This window comes from Rhinocladiella mackenziei, assembly GCF_000835555.1.
Source record: "Rhinocladiella mackenziei CBS 650.93 unplaced genomic scaffold supercont1.1, whole genome shotgun sequence".
In the NCBI taxonomy this organism is placed as follows: Eukaryota; Fungi; Ascomycota; class Eurotiomycetes; order Chaetothyriales; family Herpotrichiellaceae; genus Rhinocladiella; species Rhinocladiella mackenziei.
This window is the reverse complement of record NW_013550604.1, coordinates 1,875,975-1,893,856: the sequence shown is the minus strand read 5'-3', so window position 1 is coordinate 1,893,856 and position 17,882 is coordinate 1,875,975. Positions and strand designations below refer to the sequence as shown.

The 17,882-nt window shown below is 50.4% G+C and overlaps 6 protein-coding genes across 6 annotated transcripts; 3 read left to right on the top strand and 3 right to left on the bottom strand.

Annotated features, from left to right (window-relative positions):
* Nucleotides 1-282: 282 nt before the first annotated feature.
* Z518_00653 (uncharacterized protein) lies at nt 283-2,081 on the top strand (the record flags this gene model as incomplete). Its single annotated transcript, XM_013421255.1, has 6 exons — nt 283-426; nt 535-808; nt 870-979; nt 1,038-1,343; nt 1,401-1,789; nt 1,862-2,081. The coding sequence occupies 6 exons, from the start codon at nt 283-285 to the stop codon at nt 2,079-2,081; spliced, it is 1,443 nt and encodes a 480-aa protein (XP_013276709.1).
* Nucleotides 2,082-2,630: 549 nt separating this feature from the next.
* Nucleotides 2,631-4,310, top strand: Z518_00652 (uncharacterized protein; the record flags this gene model as incomplete). The annotated part of the gene is made up of 1 exon (XM_013421254.1): nt 2,631-4,310. The coding sequence occupies one exon, from the start codon at nt 2,631-2,633 to the stop codon at nt 4,308-4,310; it is 1,680 nt and encodes a 559-aa protein (XP_013276708.1).
* Nucleotides 4,311-4,752: 442 nt separating this feature from the next.
* Z518_00651 (uncharacterized protein) lies at nt 4,753-6,746 on the bottom strand (the record flags this gene model as incomplete). The annotated part of the gene is made up of 4 exons (XM_013421253.1): nt 4,753-5,119; nt 5,178-5,507; nt 5,556-6,515; nt 6,583-6,746. 4 exons carry the CDS (start codon nt 6,744-6,746, stop codon nt 4,753-4,755), a joined length of 1,821 nt encoding a protein of 606 aa, XP_013276707.1.
* Nucleotides 6,747-9,303: 2,557 nt separating this feature from the next.
* On the bottom strand, nt 9,304-11,127 carry Z518_00650 (uncharacterized protein; the record flags this gene model as incomplete). Its single annotated transcript, XM_013421252.1, has 5 exons — nt 9,304-9,518; nt 9,596-10,308; nt 10,412-10,728; nt 10,781-10,797; nt 10,878-11,127. The coding sequence occupies 5 exons, from the start codon at nt 11,125-11,127 to the stop codon at nt 9,304-9,306; spliced, it is 1,512 nt and encodes a 503-aa protein (XP_013276706.1).
* A 743-nt stretch (nt 11,128-11,870) lies between these two features.
* Nucleotides 11,871-14,515, bottom strand: Z518_00649 (uncharacterized protein; the record flags this gene model as incomplete). The annotated part of the gene is made up of 13 exons (XM_013421251.1): nt 11,871-12,027; nt 12,094-12,207; nt 12,504-12,751; nt 12,924-13,013; nt 13,069-13,386; nt 13,438-13,534; nt 13,589-13,632; nt 13,698-13,739; nt 13,807-13,867; nt 13,949-13,986; nt 14,035-14,057; nt 14,106-14,202; nt 14,288-14,515. The coding sequence occupies 13 exons, from the start codon at nt 14,513-14,515 to the stop codon at nt 11,871-11,873; spliced, it is 1,557 nt and encodes a 518-aa protein (XP_013276705.1).
* Nucleotides 14,516-15,076: 561 nt separating this feature from the next.
* On the top strand, nt 15,077-17,678 carry Z518_00648 (uncharacterized protein; the record flags this gene model as incomplete). The annotated part of the gene is made up of 3 exons (XM_013421250.1): nt 15,077-15,581; nt 15,623-15,746; nt 15,812-17,678. 3 exons carry the CDS (start codon nt 15,077-15,079, stop codon nt 17,676-17,678), a joined length of 2,496 nt encoding a protein of 831 aa, XP_013276704.1.
* Nucleotides 17,679-17,882: the final 204 nt, after the last annotated feature.

Sequence of the window (17,882 nt, the reverse complement as noted above, 5' to 3'; positions counted from 1 at the left end):
ATTCTCTTCCCAAGCACGGGGTGGCTACCGGCCTTTTCAGAGCTCCCTCATATTCGACCTCCTACACAAATAATGGATCGCCACGTTTCATCCGCTGCAGGGCTCCTCAAAAAGGGGCTACTTGTAGCTAACCCATCGGCAGCCGATTCAGTAAGCTTAACACCGACACTGAGCCACAGACTTTTTCTTTCGCTGCCTGTGGGTAGAATGATGGGACGTCGAATCCATTGCTCTGATGTGGTGAAACATCTGATCACATCTCCATCTCGATTATTGTGCCCAATGACTTTGCAAACGCTAACCTCATTGCCATATGGCAGCGCCAACATTATGTGGGCGGTCGGCTGCACTCTGCTACTATTACTAGCATATTCTTACATCCATTTCGTTAGACCATCAACTGGAAAAGTGCCTTCCCTGGGCAAGGTAACAGATCGCAACCTTGGAGACGCGATCTTGCGTGGCTATTCCAAGGCAAGTATCTTCTGGCTCGAGCTTGGGTTTGAGAGATTGAGCCTGACAACAGCATCATAGTATCCGAACACCATTTTTTCAATCCCTACTGAGCGCATTCCCACTCTCATCATTCCCCGCAAGTTCTTACCAGAAATTGGAAACTTGCCCGAATCGCAGGTCAGCCTGCACAGAGAAGTATATGAGCGATTCATGGGCAAGTACACCAGAATTCTTAAGAGCCACCATCTAGAAAGCTTTGTCCGACATAACCTGGTGAAAGATATTCGCCACTATTTTTGGGTTGTGGACTTGGAGACCAAAAGCGCTGTGGACAAGGCATTCAGTGGCCAAGGTTCGCGTTCCTCGACTCCACCTCCAACCATACTCGCCTGGTCTGACCGATTGTCTCATAGATTTTTGTGACTGGAGACCCATTGCCACCTTCCAGATGATACTCGGCCTCGTTGCATCCGTCAGCGAGCGAGTCTTTGCTGGGCCAGAACTTTGCAAGAATACCGAATGGGTACGTCCAATTGACACGTAAGATCGGCTTCCCCCAACCTACTCACCTCTTGATGCAGGTGAAACTTACCATAGACTGCGCAGTGGCAACAGCGCAGCTAGCTGCCTCCATGACATCGACCCCATCTTGGTGGCGCCCGGTAAAGGCATTGTATTGCAATGAAATGAAAACCATGGATCGTGCGTACGTTCGGGCGGCCGAGTTGCTGGCGGAGGACGTAGCAAAGCGACATGGTGCCTCTACGCCACCGGACCTGATTGATACCATGCTGAAGGACCCCTCAGTCCAATCGGATGACTTTGATCTGCTGGCTCGGATTCAAATCGAAGCGGCCCAAGCTGTCCACTTTAACCTGGCTTTCTCGGTCAGTTCCGGTCTCTGAGATCCATAGGGCCAGCGGGACTTACTGATAGATTCGTAGCTCATGCACGCATTGAACGACCTGGCGACACATCCTGAGTACTCAGAACCGCTTCGTAAAGAGTGGGATGAGATGTTGAGGAACAATGACGGTCATCTGACTTATCAGGCCACCACTGAGATGAGGAAGCTGGACAGTTTCCTCAAAGAATCCCAGCGGCTGCATCCTCAGTCCCTCGCCAGTGTCAGTCGATGGATTGTCTCGGCGATCACACTATCAGACGGGACAGTGCTACCCAAGAACAGCTCAGTTTCGGCGCCGACATTGGGGGTGAACCTGGATCCGTCGCTGTGGCAGGACCCGGAGATGTTCGATGGCTTCCGGTTCGAGCATCTGCGCGAGAAAGGTGGTAATGCCAATGAAAACAAGTATCAATTTGCGTCGTCCAGGTAAGGCTTTTGCTAGATGACGCTGAATCAATGGCAGCTGAACCGTCACACTAATGGTGCACTACATCACAGTCTCGACGAGCTCAACTTCGGATACGGTCAGCATGCATGCCCTGGACGATGGTTCGTGAGTATGCAATCAAAGCTGACTATTGGCTACATCTTGCAGCACTATGACTTGAAGATGGGGGTGGGCAGTCATGCTGAAAACGTTATAACAGGGATACGAAACACTCCAAATTTGGAGGGCAAGCTCTTCTTCAAAGCCAGAGAGAGGTCGACACATGTGTAAAAAAAAAGAAATATTAATGATAATAAACTTCGTCTCAGTAAAATAGCATAAACCAAGGGAAAATATGATGGAGCCGATGCAACCTTTGTCCTCACGCGGTGATTGATGGGGTACAAGACTTTGGGCAAAATTGTGGGTCAAGTGAACAAATTGGCAAAGTATTGACCACTAAGGCTACCCCTTTACATCTAGGGGTCTGAGGGGTCTACTACGTACAATCCAGTGGAAGCGCGTATCTCCCTCAGCCACTGTAGGGGACTACACAGTGTTCTCCAGCTGTGGCATCCCAGGTTGTTTGTGTAGATTTTCTTGGCCGTCTCAATCACCAACAGGAAAGACCGGATTTATGGCACCCGAGGTCCTCTCTTACCGGTTACCGGCTTTCTCCTCGCCGACATATGAGAGATTATTAGCTAGAGCCTGATTGCTAGATACATACCCTATTAGAAAAGACAGGTGTACATTTCGAAAACGACAGCACTCTTTGAACAAGCTGTCTAATTCCTACTACATCTATGACCAATGCGGACGTCGACAGCCAAGCTTTCGATGCCCAACGAAACCGATGTTCCAGCTATCTCGATAGAAGCTGTCTTCCTAGAGAAACCAACTCAGGATGATAAGCACAAAACTCCTGAACCGAACAGCGACGTCGCTGAAGCGGCCAAGCCGGTTTATGACTTTCGCTTCTGGGTTGTATTCGCCATGCTCATGCTTTCTGGTGCTATCACGGCACTTGATTTTACCATTCCAGCCGTCGCACTACCCAGCATTGCCCGCGAACTTAACGCCGACGCTGACTATGCTTGGATATCTGGTTCCTTTGGCGTATCGTCAGCAGTGGCTCAGCCATTTTACGCCCAACTTGCCGACAGTTTCGGGCGCAAGCCGGTCATGCTTACCTGCATCGCCATCTTCACGCTGGGAAGCGGTCTTTGCGGCGGAGCGAACTCGTCTGAAATGCTTATTGCTGCTCGCACCATTCAAGGTCTAGGTGCGGGGGGAATGATGGTGGTCACGGACGTCATTTTCTGCGATATTGTGCCACTTCGCGATCGCGGTCGATACATGGCGATGCTGATGTCGCTATCATCAGTGTTGATGGCGGCGGGACCAGTCATAGGCGGCGCGATCGTTCAACAGACCACCTGGCGCTGGGTGTTCTACCTGCAGCTGCCTGTGTGCGGCGTGACGCTCGTGGCACTCTCTTCTTTCCTCCGCTTAAACCACAAACGAGACAAGAACTGGTGGAACAACGTGAAACGGCTAGATCACATCGGCAACGCCATCTTTTCTGGCTCGTTGGTGCTTTTCCTCGTCGCACTACACCAAGGGGGACATTCCAATGTCTGGAATAGTCCCCAGGTCATCGCTCCGTTGGTCATTGGCGGGGTGGGCCTCATCTTATTCATCTTCTATGAGCGATCCAACTGCTGCGAGCAGCCCATGATGCCAAAGGTCATTTACAGCACTCGAACCGGTGCCAGCGCTATTCTCATCACACTTCTTGCCTGCATGTTAGCAGTTTGGGTCCCCTATTTTCTTACCGTCTATTTCCAAGCAGTCAAACAGATGTCCCCAGGGCGAACCGGTGTTTCTCTCCTACCGCAGTCCGTGGTCATCCTTCCATTTGCCATGATTGGTGGTTCGCTACTCTCTAAGTTCGGAAAATACAAGCCTATTCACTTTGTTGCACAAGCGGGCATGTCGATCGGACTGGGCCTGTTCACGATGCTGGACGATACGACGCCAGTCGCTGTCTGGGCTGTCTTCCAGATCATCTTCGCCATGGCTTCCGGCCTCGAGCTGGCCGCCCTTTTACCCGCCGTCCAAGCACCTCTTCCAGAACAGTACGTTGCCAGTTCCACTGCCCTCTTTTCGTTCATGCGCAGCGTGGGCAAAGCATGCGGAATTATTCTTGCATCTGTGATTTTCAATTCCCAAGTCGAACGGATGGCTCATACCGTGCCGGACGAGTCTCTGCAGAGGCAATTGCGTAACGGCGGCGCGTTTGGCCTGGCGTCTCCAGAGTTCATCCAATCCGTACCTGCCAATTTACGCCCGGCAGTTCTGACTCTCTACACGAAAGCACTGTCATACACGTGGTATGGAGGGTTGGGCATTGCATTGATCGGCTTCCTCTTTGTATTTTTTGAAAAGTCTATCCCGCTACGGACCACTTTAGAAACAGAGTACGGATTAGCGAGAAATGAGAATCAGAGAGACTAGCAGTGTTCGCGGAGTGGAGATATAGCAGGTGCACAGCGAAATCGTGCCAGATTTAGTCCACCACCATCACGAATGTGTGTATGTAGGCTACATCCAAGCTTGAACAGCTCTGTCTTCCATTTCAACCAGTGTCACCGTTTGTCGAGTGCTCTATAATAGATTGTTTAATTGTAGGCATCTTTTTCACCCTTTGTTTACCAACAACATACTCAGTGCCTTTCACTACATCACTCATGAGTAGTTAGAAGGACAGTGTGAACACTCTCTGCGAACAAGGGATCATGGTACGATGAATATGATATACGGCTTCTTCAGCCGGTTCGTGATAATAGGATTGATAACATTAGCTACACTGAGATTAGCCGTGGGACCACATTACTCCAATGCCACGACGAGTTCATGGTGGCGATCAATATTGACGCTTCACCCTGACTTCGATCATCTAAAGCTTTGCGTCGTTCACCGAAATAGAACGAATCTGTTCGCCGCTTACAGAGTCGGATCGTGGATTGGGAGACTCCGCCTCAAGCTCTTTCAGCCTCTGCGCATCCGCCTCCTCAAGATTTACATTCTTCAGGAAAAACATGATGATAATCATCAATGCCGTAATAGCAGTCCCTGTTATGGAGAGAATCCACTCGGTTTCGCGATAGCTCCGATTGATGGCCTCACGAATCGGCTCACCCTCTGGATACTCCATGGCCGTTTTGAACGATTTGAAGATTGCCGGAATTTGTGATTGAGCGCTCAGTGGAAGATAGGCTTCAAGCTTCCGTGGAAGGTATTTGTTCCATATAACACCAGAGATGCTGTACCACCAGTTAGATTCTGAGGTTCTTTCAAACAGGAGAAGCTGGGCTCACTCACGCGATGCCAATAACTCCGCCAATACTCTGCATGGCGAAGAATACGCCAGTCACTACCGCAACCTGCTTCGGTCCCACAAGTGCCTGGCACGAAATCTGCGCCGCAGTCGAAAACAATCCTTTCCCAATTCCGTACAGAACGCGAGATGTCACAAACGCGGCCTGCTTCGCAGAGCTCGGACTGCTGGTTTTGACCAGATGGATAAAGATGCCTTGACCCAGTAATGAGATTGGCACTCCTGCTAGTACAAAAGGCTGCGATCGTTTGGCGTAGCGCATGAGAAGTCCGACGAAGACAGATCCGACTTGAAACGTGACACGAGTTGTATTACTTGTAGAAACAAGTTAGCGTCTGCACACTCGCAATGAACATTGAAACACTTGCTCTAGACGCCCAGCTTGCGAAGGGCTCATACCACCGGCAACCATGGCCCAGCTAGTCAGGAATGTCTGTAGTATAGAAAGACCAAGCCAGTCAAGAAGCGAGAGCGCGTAGGCTCCGATAATGGTCCTTTCAGTAAAAGTGGCGTAAGGCATGAACGGATGTTTGGCGAACTTTGCATCCCAGACACAGAAGGCAATTAACAGCAGAATACCAATTACGAGCATGGCAATTGTTGATCCATCGTCCCAGCGCTGCGTTTCGGAAGTCCCCGTCAGCGTCAAGGGAATGAGCAACAATGCAAGCCCAGCCACCAGCAGGATCCCACCCGGAAGATCAAAATCGATCAGTATAGACCTGATCACCCTTTTAGCCAGCGGAACGTCATGGGATACCTTGGGCGCAGGTGGCATGGCCCGCATCCCTCGCCTCTGGTGAATGTAAATGATGACGATAAGTGGAATGGCCGCGACGGGTACAATGATGGTCCACATGCCATATCCCCACCGCCATGTGGAATGAAGGATCATTTGCTCTCCGATGGTTGTTCCGATGTAGAGCACGGGGATCACTGTGATGGCCTCGACGAGCGAGCCCCAGAATCCGCGGTTGATCAGCTTGGTCGTGTCCGCGATGAAAATCTGCTGCACAATGGAATAGCCCGAGAGACCCGCCGAGTAGAAGATGGCCGCCGCGGCATACGTGTGGATGTTCTCCGATGCTGCTCGAAGGACATTGCCTAGGACTTGGAACAGGATTGAGATGGCCACACCCTCCGCACGACCAAAAATGTCAGACAGCTTGGCAACGACAGGATAAGCCGCTATGTCGGCTATTTTGGCTATGACATTGGCGGTGGTAAGAAGTGAGTGAGCTTGGAAGTCGCTCGTCGCGAATGGAATATATATTCTGGTGGTGGAGATATCGAGATTGATTACGAATGTCGTGACCACAAGGCTGAAATTGTCGCATTTGGTCAGTTTATGGAAACAATGTCTGTTTGTGGACACAGAGACTCTCTCACATAATGTATGCGATGATGGCACCTTTTGTCGTCCAGAGGTTGCCATGGGCATGCTTGACAGTAACCTCTGGCAGGTTCTTATCAGTATGGCCCGCCATGTCGTTGGTCCTGGCGGCTGGCCTTTGTGACGAATAAATTCCAGTCATATTCGCAAAGACTGACATTTTAAAAGACGCGAAATATAAAACGTCCAACCTCAGAGTCTTAGCCCATTCTCGAGCATATATATTGCGGTTCGTAGACAGATCATCAAATCAAGGAAATCAAGGAAGTTAAGGTCCTCAATAGTTTTTTTTCTTGTTGACTCTATCAAAACTAACAAGGTTTCCTGCTCATGCCAAGCACATAGTAAGTGTGATTAGCTGCAGAGATCTCGAGCGAAGCCCAATACATAAAAGTTGTTCCCATTTCTCGTCTGAGATTACCATGATAGGGCGATGCCAAACCTGTAGGACATGCAAGGAACCGAGTAGGTTGAGCTCACAAAAGGTCTTTTGACGGCCACCGACCGTCGGCCACCGCGATACCTGACTGGGCCCCCTGCCCCAAAAAAAACAACGGTGATTGGGCTGCACCTGGCGGGTCCAATGGGATCGATCGTCTTGCACGTTCGCATGATCGCGCCGAATAGGTGAAGTTTCTTATTGTGCATAACGGCTTTAAGACAAACTCCAGCCGTATCATGCAGCAGTGGGGAAATTATTCTTACCAATAAGCTTCGAGATAGAGGAATTCATTGTTTCCCACGGATATTTGGGGGAAAGGTAGAAACAGCCTCGCCAGATAGAGAGAGACTACGGAATTAAGTACGGTACTTCTCTTGCAATGTTCCACACTGCCGTTCGGTGCGGTTTAGTTTGAAGGCCGTCCGAGAATGGAACTCGTTTTCGTTTGAGCCGGAATGTGTCTACGACGACAGCATCGTAAGGACACATTGTCCGATTTCTCCTGGTTTCTGAGCTGGTGTCGGTGGAGTTGCGAGCAAATTGATTTTTGCTTCGCTTTCGAATATGCAAAATCCGAGCTCCTTGCTCACACAGATATCTCCGCTCGCAGAACTCAGATCTGACAGGCACATTGTGTCTGTAAAATCAAAGGGTGGGCGGGGGTGAAATTGAAAGTGTGACCGCCGTTTCCTCTCCCGAATGGTGTGTAGTCGTCCAATCTCCTGAGTCGTATCTGTTTCCTGTCGCTCGAAGTCAACGGTTGAAGAATTGTTGACCCACCAATCTACAAACGACTGGTCTAGACCTGCGGGTTGGACGTCCACGTGAGATTGTTCGAGAATTGAAGTGAACTTACCCAACCAACCAAGCAGACTTTGTTTGCGCTAGAGCATGCCAGGCGTTGATATAGCTTCCACTGGGTTTGTGTCTGAACCTTGGTAATGACCAACATACCTCATCTTCCAGCTCCAAAATCCCTGATTAAGAGGGCTTCCAACTTCCTGCCTGTCTGCGAGTTCTGTAAGGTTGAGCAAGGGGTTTCTGTCACCAGAAGTTTCGGGTTTGTCAGAGTCTTCATCAGGCTTTATTGCTGATGCATCGGTCGGAAATCCGAAACCTGTGCGGGCTTCTTTGATCAAGGTGGGAGATTGCTGGAATGAGGAGGACCCAGACTCACGGAGGTAAATACAACACGACAAGGTAGCACTCATAAGCCCTAGGCAGAGCTGGATGATCGCCCGCTCAGCAACCAAATCAAGAATTGAATTCCATCTTCGGCAGAGATCCAGGCAGATCACAAAAGTGCAAAGCCCAAATACCATGACTAAAAATCCCTTGCTGGTGAGCTATTCCTCCTGTTCTGTTGCAAATGTTCCTGGGCCACTAATACCGGATGGATGGGGATGGATTTCCCTCTTGCGCACGAATCCAAGTCCACATTTCTCTAACCATAATCCTGTCTCGATTCTGTGTATAAGAATATCGGATTAGGACAAGCAAATTCGGAAGTGGCCCAGAACCCCGGAAAGCAGTTACCCTAATGATAAGGAAGAACTCTGCGGTGGACATGACACCAGAGAACGCATTCATGGATCCACATGTTGGTAAATAAGCCTCGACCTCAAAGCAAACATGTACATTCGGATACAGGGTCAGAACTCTGGGCGTCACCGTCGAGGGCGAAAAGACCCGTAATCATGTGCCCTTATTTGGAGAAAGACCGAGGGCCGATTAAAGTCGAAACGTCCAACAAGGGAGTTATCATACACAGGCTCCACACCGAAACACTGGTAGAAAGTTTCCATAGACAACAGCATTCCCGATGGTTGCTCTGCACAACGAGACTTCCGCAACGTCAATAAAGAGAACGTCAGGAACGCAACAAGTAGATAGAAAAGCTGAGTGTTCAACATATCTCAAGTTGCGCCCCGTTTGACACAAAACCTGTCAACAAGAAAAATCCTCCCCTAATCGGAAAACGAGCTCGGCCATGGAATCATTCATCATATCACACCACAACCACACTCAAAACCCCACCGTTATTGCCAGATTGCCCACAGCGTATCAAATCCATGTTATTTTTTGGAACTGGATCAAAAGAGTTTTGATGGGCTCTGGAAGTATTAAATCCAGCCGGCTGGTAATCCGCTAAATTGTCCTTCGATCTTACTGCGAGTGGAATGCCCCGACTAGTACTAATATATGTACCTAAATTGGGGATTCTGCAAACACGTGGAGTCAGCATCGAAGTTTTGTGACATGTACTGGAAAAAATTCACACCTTTTTATCAGTCACATCATCTTCATAGGCATGCTCAAAGGCCTCCATGACACCCCGTTTGTCACGACGCTTATTGTCCCAGACACAGACGAATCGATATACCAAGGATAGGAACGCAGACGCGGCCGCAGTAATAACAACAGCCATGAAACCAGGTCCATAGCGAGGTGCGTCGTGTGACTTGAAGAGTAATGGTCCCGTGAATTGGCCTAATCATCAATCAAACCAAATCGTAAGAATAATCATGACCAATATTGAAAGCATAAAGATGAGCCAATAAACTTACCCAGGCAGTATCCGACATAAATTCCAGACGAGCTGACTACTCGCTTAGTATAACCCGCGGCATTAGCAATTGACAGCCCCATGAGAACACCCCATCCACCACTGAACCCACACAGAATATAGCAACCAAAGAGGAGTCCACCTAAAGCGCTGCGGGGCAGCAGCCATAACAACAGCGATGCGAAGACCGTGATCAACTCGCAAACAAAAATGACATAGCTTCTCATTCTCGGGAATTTGTAGGCTGCGTATGTTGCACCAAGAATGACGGAACCAGCAACGATTCCTGCTGGCACAAGCAGGAGGAGAGTGTTGAAGGTGTTGAATCCGAACCCAGCTATTATGATAGGAACAAAGGCATTGACTGGTCCAGCAGCAATCATGCTGAGGTATCCCATGGCGAGCACAAGCCAAAACTTCTCATCCAAGAATAACTCAACGACATGTTGCTTTTTAAAGTGTGTGTTTCGGACGCCGGCGTTATTAATTCGAAGTCGAGCGACTGCGATATATCGCTCTCTCTCGTCAAAGCCTTTAGCCCGGATTGGGTCCGGAGGCATAAAGAACAGGATGACAAAAGCCCATAATATCGTCATGACTCCGCCAACAATATACATGTACCGCCATGGCGAAAGCGAGCCAGCTATGTGGCCCAAACCATAGTTGATGAGGACTCCAAAGCTCGAGACGTATCCTGAGGCAGAGTACCACACCCTAATGAAATCAGTATAGTAATGAATGTGATGAGGGACTGTTAGTGGCCTCGAAACCACGAAGATAAAAGCACAGCAGCAGCGAAAGAAAATGGTAGACTAACCCCATCATGAACGCTTGCTCATCCTTCTTGTAAAATTGGCCAACGATGAGCATAAAGATTGGACTGACACCTGCCTCGAGAAATCCCAAGCAAAAACGTTGAGCATAGAGCCCTTGCCAATTCTGGCAGGCGGCTGTGGATATAAAGCAAATACCCCAGACCAAGACGAGCCCTCCAGCGACTCGCTCAACGGGATATCTCTGAGCCAGTTGAGAGGCCGGGTAGGCTCCACCAATAAAACCAAGGAAAAAAATGGCCGAGGACATCGAGTAGCGATTTCCCGTCAGCTCCAGGTCTTCACGGAGCCCAAAAATTGCCTGCCGATATCAAATTGAGCCAAAATCTGGCACATGAGATCTAGGAACTCACCGCCAACGATATCATTCCTATTGACGTATTATTCTGACGGAACAGGACATCAGATAGCACCAGAAGAAACACTAGGCACAACTCGGGCATATCATACCTTTATCATAATACTGCAGTGCATAGGTCACACATAGAATGGGTAACAATCGCCGGTCAATCTTTTTTCTCAGCTTCTTCTCTTCTGCTTCATCCCAAATCTCCTGCCCATCATAATTTGCTAGCACTTTCATTGCCTCGTCATTGTGGATGGTGTCTACCTCAAAGCTCTTCTTAAGCTCTGGTCCCTGTGGAATGGGAGTCGGCGGGCGTTCCTCGTGAATTTCTTGCGCTTTTTCGACGTTCGCCATGATGTGAATATGGTTTCGCGTCTTGTCTGCACTTTTAGCAAGTTACGCCGAGCTGATTTTATTACCCTCAGCTCGAGCCACCTTTTGAGGACCGCATGGCTATACAACCGGCTATACAAAAATAGTGTCTGAGCATGTACCTCGGGACTTCGGACCTGTAGATGTCTCCATACCCCATACCCCATACCCCATACCCCCACATTTGATTTTTTTTTTTTTTTTTTTCCTTGCTACCTCGATAGACGCCAGCGTCCTTGGAAAGGGCAACATTGTCAGAAAAGCAAGCCATAACCGAAGAGATAATGCGAGAGCGGCAACTGCACTGTCAAGCTGGATTATGAGAACAGGAGCCAGGGAGCTGAAGAGCATGTAGGGAAACAGTCGCCTCTTCTTGAGCTTGTACCTCTCTGCTTTACCTGGGTCATCTCGATTGAACGAAGTGTACTGAAAAGTTCGAGTTACAGTCTTTTTGCACATAGACGTCTTAGACCCCGGCATCTTCAAAGTTGCATTCATCTCTCCCGCACGGCTCTTCGGGTTCATACTCTACGAACCCCAGCTCTTGTACAATACCTCCTCTGAGCATACCAAAATCTGCTACAATACATCCGCGGCATCACTCAACGTGTTCTCGCACCAGATCTCGCGAACGCCCCCGTCCCACTTCCCCATTCTCACTATCGCGCTCGTTGTCCCTTGTGCTATGACTGTCCAAGTCTTTGTTTGAAGCCTTGATCTTTGGTTTATGCCTGAGCATGCCTCTGTCCCTGGCCTTGTTTGATGGTACCTTTAACCTGCACAACGACATGCATCTGCTCCTCGGCGGCAGTGACAGTGTTGGACCACCTCCATGCCGGGATCTTGCGCTCGTACAGCTCATCGATTTCGGCAGCGGAACGGCTACGCATGTCAGGCCTCGTGTCTCTCCTTTAAAGATGTGCTGTGAAGGGTGAAACGCTGACTTACCTTTTGCTCTCGGGGAGGTAGAGCCACATGAGTATACAAATGGGCACGGAGAAGGCGCCGAAGACGAAACCAGCCTTGAGACTGAGTGCGAGGAGCATGGGCGGAGTGGCATAGCTGCGGAAAAGTCAGGTGAGAGTTCTACCCCAGGAAAGGAGTCGCACGGACGCACCCGGTGGCAATACCCATGATCGAGTTGGTGAAGAAAGTAACAGGACCGGTTTTAACTGTGTGTCATGTCAGTGTCGAGAACGAGAAGGAAATCACAAGGGAGAAAGGAGTCATAAAAGCGCGGATAATGGACTTGCCTCGAAGGAGGGCAGAGGGCAGTTCGGCCGAGAAGAGGTAGTATGACATGGCGATAACCTGAAACGAGAAGGTCCAGATGCAGCAAATGATCAGCTGAGAAAAACACATCAGCAAAAACATGTTCACTGAAGACAGAGTGGGCGAAGGCCCGCCCGGGGGCCAGGGGCACCGGGGGACGCACAAGAGCAGTGCCGGCGGTAGCGTTGCCGGTCGTTGCCCCTGTCCAGAACAGACCGCCGACAACAAATAGGATGACGCAAATGAGCGTCTGGCACGTGTTGATGGTGGTGCGCGTCGACCAAGCTTGTCGGTGGATAGGGACCAGAGTATGACAGCGAGGAGGTTGCAGCAGCTAAAAAGATTGATCAGCCATGTACGTATACAGTGAGGAACGTGCCGTTGGCACCCGGCATGTGGCTCACTTGAGGATGACGGTGCCGAGGAAAGGGTCGTCCAAACCAGCGAGGGAGAAGAAGTCTGCGTTATCAGCAGCAACCCTTTGAATAGAGGTAGGTGGTACAAACATGTTTCGCACAGGTGGAGTAGGTACTGATGATGGCGAGACCAGCGATCTGCTGGGAAATGGCGAGCAGCATTACGGTGAGGGTGCGCTTCTAGAGCTTATTCAGATCTTTTGCCCCTGACTTTGAACATCCTGGGAGCACTTACGAGGTTGGGACCCTTGAAGATGTCGACATATCTTGGTTGGCCCTGCAGCACCTCCCTCTCGTGTTCGATGGTCCTCTCGATGATCCCATACTCCTCTTCAAGGTCACACCGCCATATAATTGCTTCATAACCTTCAAAGCCTTCTTTCTGTCCCCACGGCCGGCGTGGAACCAGGGCGACTCGGGGACGAAGACCCAGCAGATTATCATCAGTCCGATTGGTGCCCAGAGGATCCGCATAGCCACTAAATAATTGTCCGGGTACTTCTGATTGAGCTGCTGCATCATGACAGAGACAATGATACCGCCAATGTAACTCCTACCTCCAAGAATCAGCAAAGATGAAACAGGGTCGGTCGAAAGCCATGACCGGGGAGGAGTCGATGTACCAGACTGCTTGGAAAATGACCATGCCGCCTCGGATCCTGTTTGGACAGATCTCCATGATGTAAACCTGGCATGTGACCCTGCGAGGTCAGCGACGAGGACCGAAGATATGTTCGGGTGCGTGCAATCCATACTGGAGGACGCCGATACCTGCGCCATTGGAAAGCTTCGCGAGAGCCTATTGTGAAGAGCTCAGCACGAGCACCGTACTACTGTATGGTAGACCGGTGACCCCTGACTCACCCATACAGACGGACTCTTGGCCGTGTTGAGGAAAATGCAGCCCTAAAGCCATGTCAGATTATTTCGTGATTCGCCCTTTACACCCTCCTAAGCCCGAAGCATCACTTACAACGACAAGCCAAGCCCATGCAACGTAGAACGATGCCTTGCGACCAAATCTGTCGGCGAACCTGCGTGGGTCAGAGGCCGCGCGCATCTTATTATAAAGGAGTATAACGAGGGCTTCTTTGAGGATACTGCACAATGCCTACCAAGAGATGTAAGTGAACGTGACGATTTGACCGACATTCTGATTAGATTAGTACCAGCCACCTATCTAAGGTGAAGAGTGGCATACGAGAAGAGCACTCCAGGTAGACACTTCTACTCATCAGTTCTTAAGGGTCAATTACCGGACACACGGCTTACCCCAAGTAGCGTCAAGAGCACTGACGCCTGTGCCACCCTTTTCCCCAAACTGCTTGATGAACCCAGTGTTGGCAATGACACTGCCCCCAGCATTGAGCTGTACCGCATCAGCCCATGACAGTCACCGCGTACAAACCGCGTCACCCTTCTATATCCGCGGGTTGGAGGCCGTTGCTGCTCACCTCGAAACCTTCGCAGACGTAACCAGTGTAAACGGCGAGCGAGACGAGGAGGACCCGCTTGAAAATCCACAATGTTCGGGGGATGGACAGCTCATCAAACGTCGACTTCACGAGGCCGTAGCTACCATATCCGTCGACTTTAGTTTTCACGTCATCGACATTCGCTGGGATCCCTTCGAGGTGCGCCACGCCCTGCTTTTCAGGGGGGCTCGCAATGGGTTCGGCCATGATGTCGTGAGGTATCACATGTAACAGTAATTTTACACAGGTCGATCCGTCAATATGTCAAGTAAACAGCAGTTGGAGAGTTCTCCGGGGCTGAGAAATGCCCCATATATAGAGGTCCACAAACGACACATACTTGCATAATGCATAATAATCCTGGCAGAGATGAAGGTCAGACCCAACGCCATCTGGAACTCTAAACAGGCTTCCCCAGAATGCCATGGCGTTCGGAGCCAGATCATACGAGGGTGTATAGAAGGGGAGGTCATCCAGCTCTAACGTAAGTACACTCCCGGTTCGCCGGTTCCGGAGCGGGGTATCGCGGAGTTATGCCAGGTTTCTGGCTGGCTGGCCGGCTTACACTGGAGGCCTTGTGTGTTCAACCTCGCACTCGCTGCGGCCATTGCGAGAACGCGGGGAACTCGCATACCATAGTTCTAGATAGTTATCAGTCGTTGTCACTCATGAGATTTAGATTTTCTACAAGGAAACCGTCCACTTCCAACCCCCGTAATAAAAACTTTCTCCGACGTACGGTACAGCTCCACCACTACGTTCCTGACAATGACATCAATCCAAATCTCATCGGTCACATTCGAACACCATCCCACCGGGTTCGGCATTGGCCATGCCAGGCCTCGAGTTTCATGGCGCTTCTCCAGTTGTGACGACGTGGAGAACTGGGTACAAGAGTCTTATGAGATCCAAGTCGGTCGGCATCATGACACTGGCGCAAAACCCCACCACATTGTGAGCTCCGAGTCAGTCCTGGTGCCCTGGCCCGACCATCCACTCCGATCGCGAGAATCTGTTTGGGTAAAGATCCGGTCTCATGGCAAAGCCACAGATATAGCAGGTCACGTCACGACTGATAGCACTGAGTGGTCTAGCCCTGCCATCGTCGAGGCTGCGCTACTTGACGTGGAAGACTGGACAGCAAAGCTGACAACTTCGACAGTCACGCCCAACAAGAACGAGCCGAGACGACCCTTGTTGTTCCGAAAGGTCTTTCCTTTACCTCAGGACTCGGGAGCCATCTCCAAAGGCCGCCTTCACATCACAGCTCACGGTGTCTACAGGCATTCATAAATGGCCAGCGCATCGGCACAGAGGAAATGGCACCTGGCTGGTCCAGGTACAACCACAGGCTCCTCTATCAGACTTTTGATGTGACGGCGTCACTGGCTCCGGGCGGCAACCCCAACATATTTGGAGTAGAAGTTGCCGAGGGCTGGTTTGCTGGTCGCCTCGGACCGGATGGGAGACGCTGTTTTTGGGGGGATCGAGTGGCATTCCTAGCCCAACTCGAAATCCTCGTACACACTGGTCTCGGACAGCACTTGGAAATCTCACAAAAGTGCCACGACTCGCAGTGAAATTTATGATGGAGAGGATTACGACTCCCGTGAAAATCTTCAAGTCGGAGTCTGGCAAGACTCTTGTCGACTTTGGCCAGAATCTAGTCGGAAAGCTTCTTGTGCACCTCCCGGCAGTGTCGAACGTGACGACAAACGTCGACAGACAGACGTTGTCATTCAGCCACGCCGAGGTACTCGAGCGTAACGAGCTTGGGACGCGTCCTCTCAGAGGGGCTAAATCAGTCGACAACGTCGTCTTGTCTCACAATCAGCCGTCTGCTTGGTCCCCAAAGTTCACTTTCCACGGCTTCCGTTACGTTCAAATAGACGGTTGGCCGACCGATGATGGAATGCCCAGTAGTGACGAGATCTCGGCGCTCGTTTTGTACAGCGACATGAGACGCACGGGATGGTTCTCATGCTCTGACCCTCTCATCAATCAACTTCACGACAATGTTCTTTGGAGTATGAAGGGCAACTTCTTTTCTCTGCCAACCGATTGTCCTCAGCGTGATGAGCGGCTTGGTTGGACGGGCGATATCCAGGTATTCACCCCCTCGGCCAGTTTCATCTTCGACACCAAAGGATTCCTCGGGAGCTGGTTTGAAGATGTCTTGGATGAGCAGCTTGAAGAGGGCAGGAATGGAGTTCCAGGCCTAGTGGTCCCTGACATCCTTCCAAATCCCCCCAATCCGCCTGGGCCGCAGTGTGCATGGCATGATGCTACCGTACTGACACCGTGGGACTTGTACAACAGCTCAGGTGATGTAGAGATCCTCCGCAGGCAATTTCCGAGTATGAAGGCCCGGGTGGATAAGGGTATACCGCGAGGTCCGAATGGATTGTGGGATCAGAATGTCTGGCAGTTCGGTGACTGGCTGGACCCTGCCGCTCCGCCGTCTGAACCAGGGAACGGCCGCACCGATAGCACTCTCGTCGCTGATGCCTACCTGGTCCGAGTGCTGGAGACCATCGCCAAAGTCAGCTCACTTCTCGGAGAGACGGAAGATGTGGATCGCTATCACAAAGACGCTTCAAGTACCAGAAAGGCCTTTGGGCGAGAATATATCACACCATCGGGCCTTCTTGTCGGAGACACACAAACATCATATGCTCTCGCCATTTCCTTTGGGCTCTTCGACGATAAAAACCACGTTGCAAAATCTTCGGGTCGCCTCAGCCACTTGGTCCACGCAGCCAAATATCGAATAGCTACTGGCTTCATTGGAACGCCCTTGATCACTCATGCACTCTCAGACACGGGCCATTACCAGCTGGCCTATCGCATGCTTCTAGAGAAGAGCTGCCCATCTTGGCTCTATCCGATCACAATGGGTGCAACCACCATTTGGGAAAGATGGGATAGCATGCTTCCAGATGGATCCATCAACCCAGGAAAAATGACCAGCTTTAATCATTACGCTTTGGGCTCTGTTGCCAACTGGCTGCACAAAAATGTCGGTGGTATCAGCCCCCAAACACCTGGATGGCAAACGATCAGGGTGAGACCACTTCCAGGTGGAACAATTACGAGTGCAAACGTAGCATATGAGGGTCCTTATGGGCGGATCGAATGCTCGTGGAAGATCAGTAAGATCAATGACACGTTTAGCATGACTGTCGTCGTCCCTCCCAATTCAAAAGCTGTGGTTATACTGCCATCTGATTGGAAAGAGACACAGCAAGATGGAGAGGAGAAAAGTTCCCTGATCGGATCTGGCAGACACCAGTTTTCATGCCCCTACAAGCCAGCTAAATGGCCTCCAGAGGCAGAGTTTGCTCGCTCCACGTTTCACCTAGAGGTATAAGCACGATTTGTCTGGCATACGACCTAGACTAGAAAGGGCATGCAGAGAACAGAGCCGTCGTGTCTTTACTGAGGGGAAATGACCTCTAGTTGCCAAAGGCAATCACCAGGGAATACTTCCTACGGTTATGGGGAATATTTCATTTGTATTATCTATATCTAGGGCCACTGTCGTCGACAACGTACTTATCTGAGGGGAGACAAT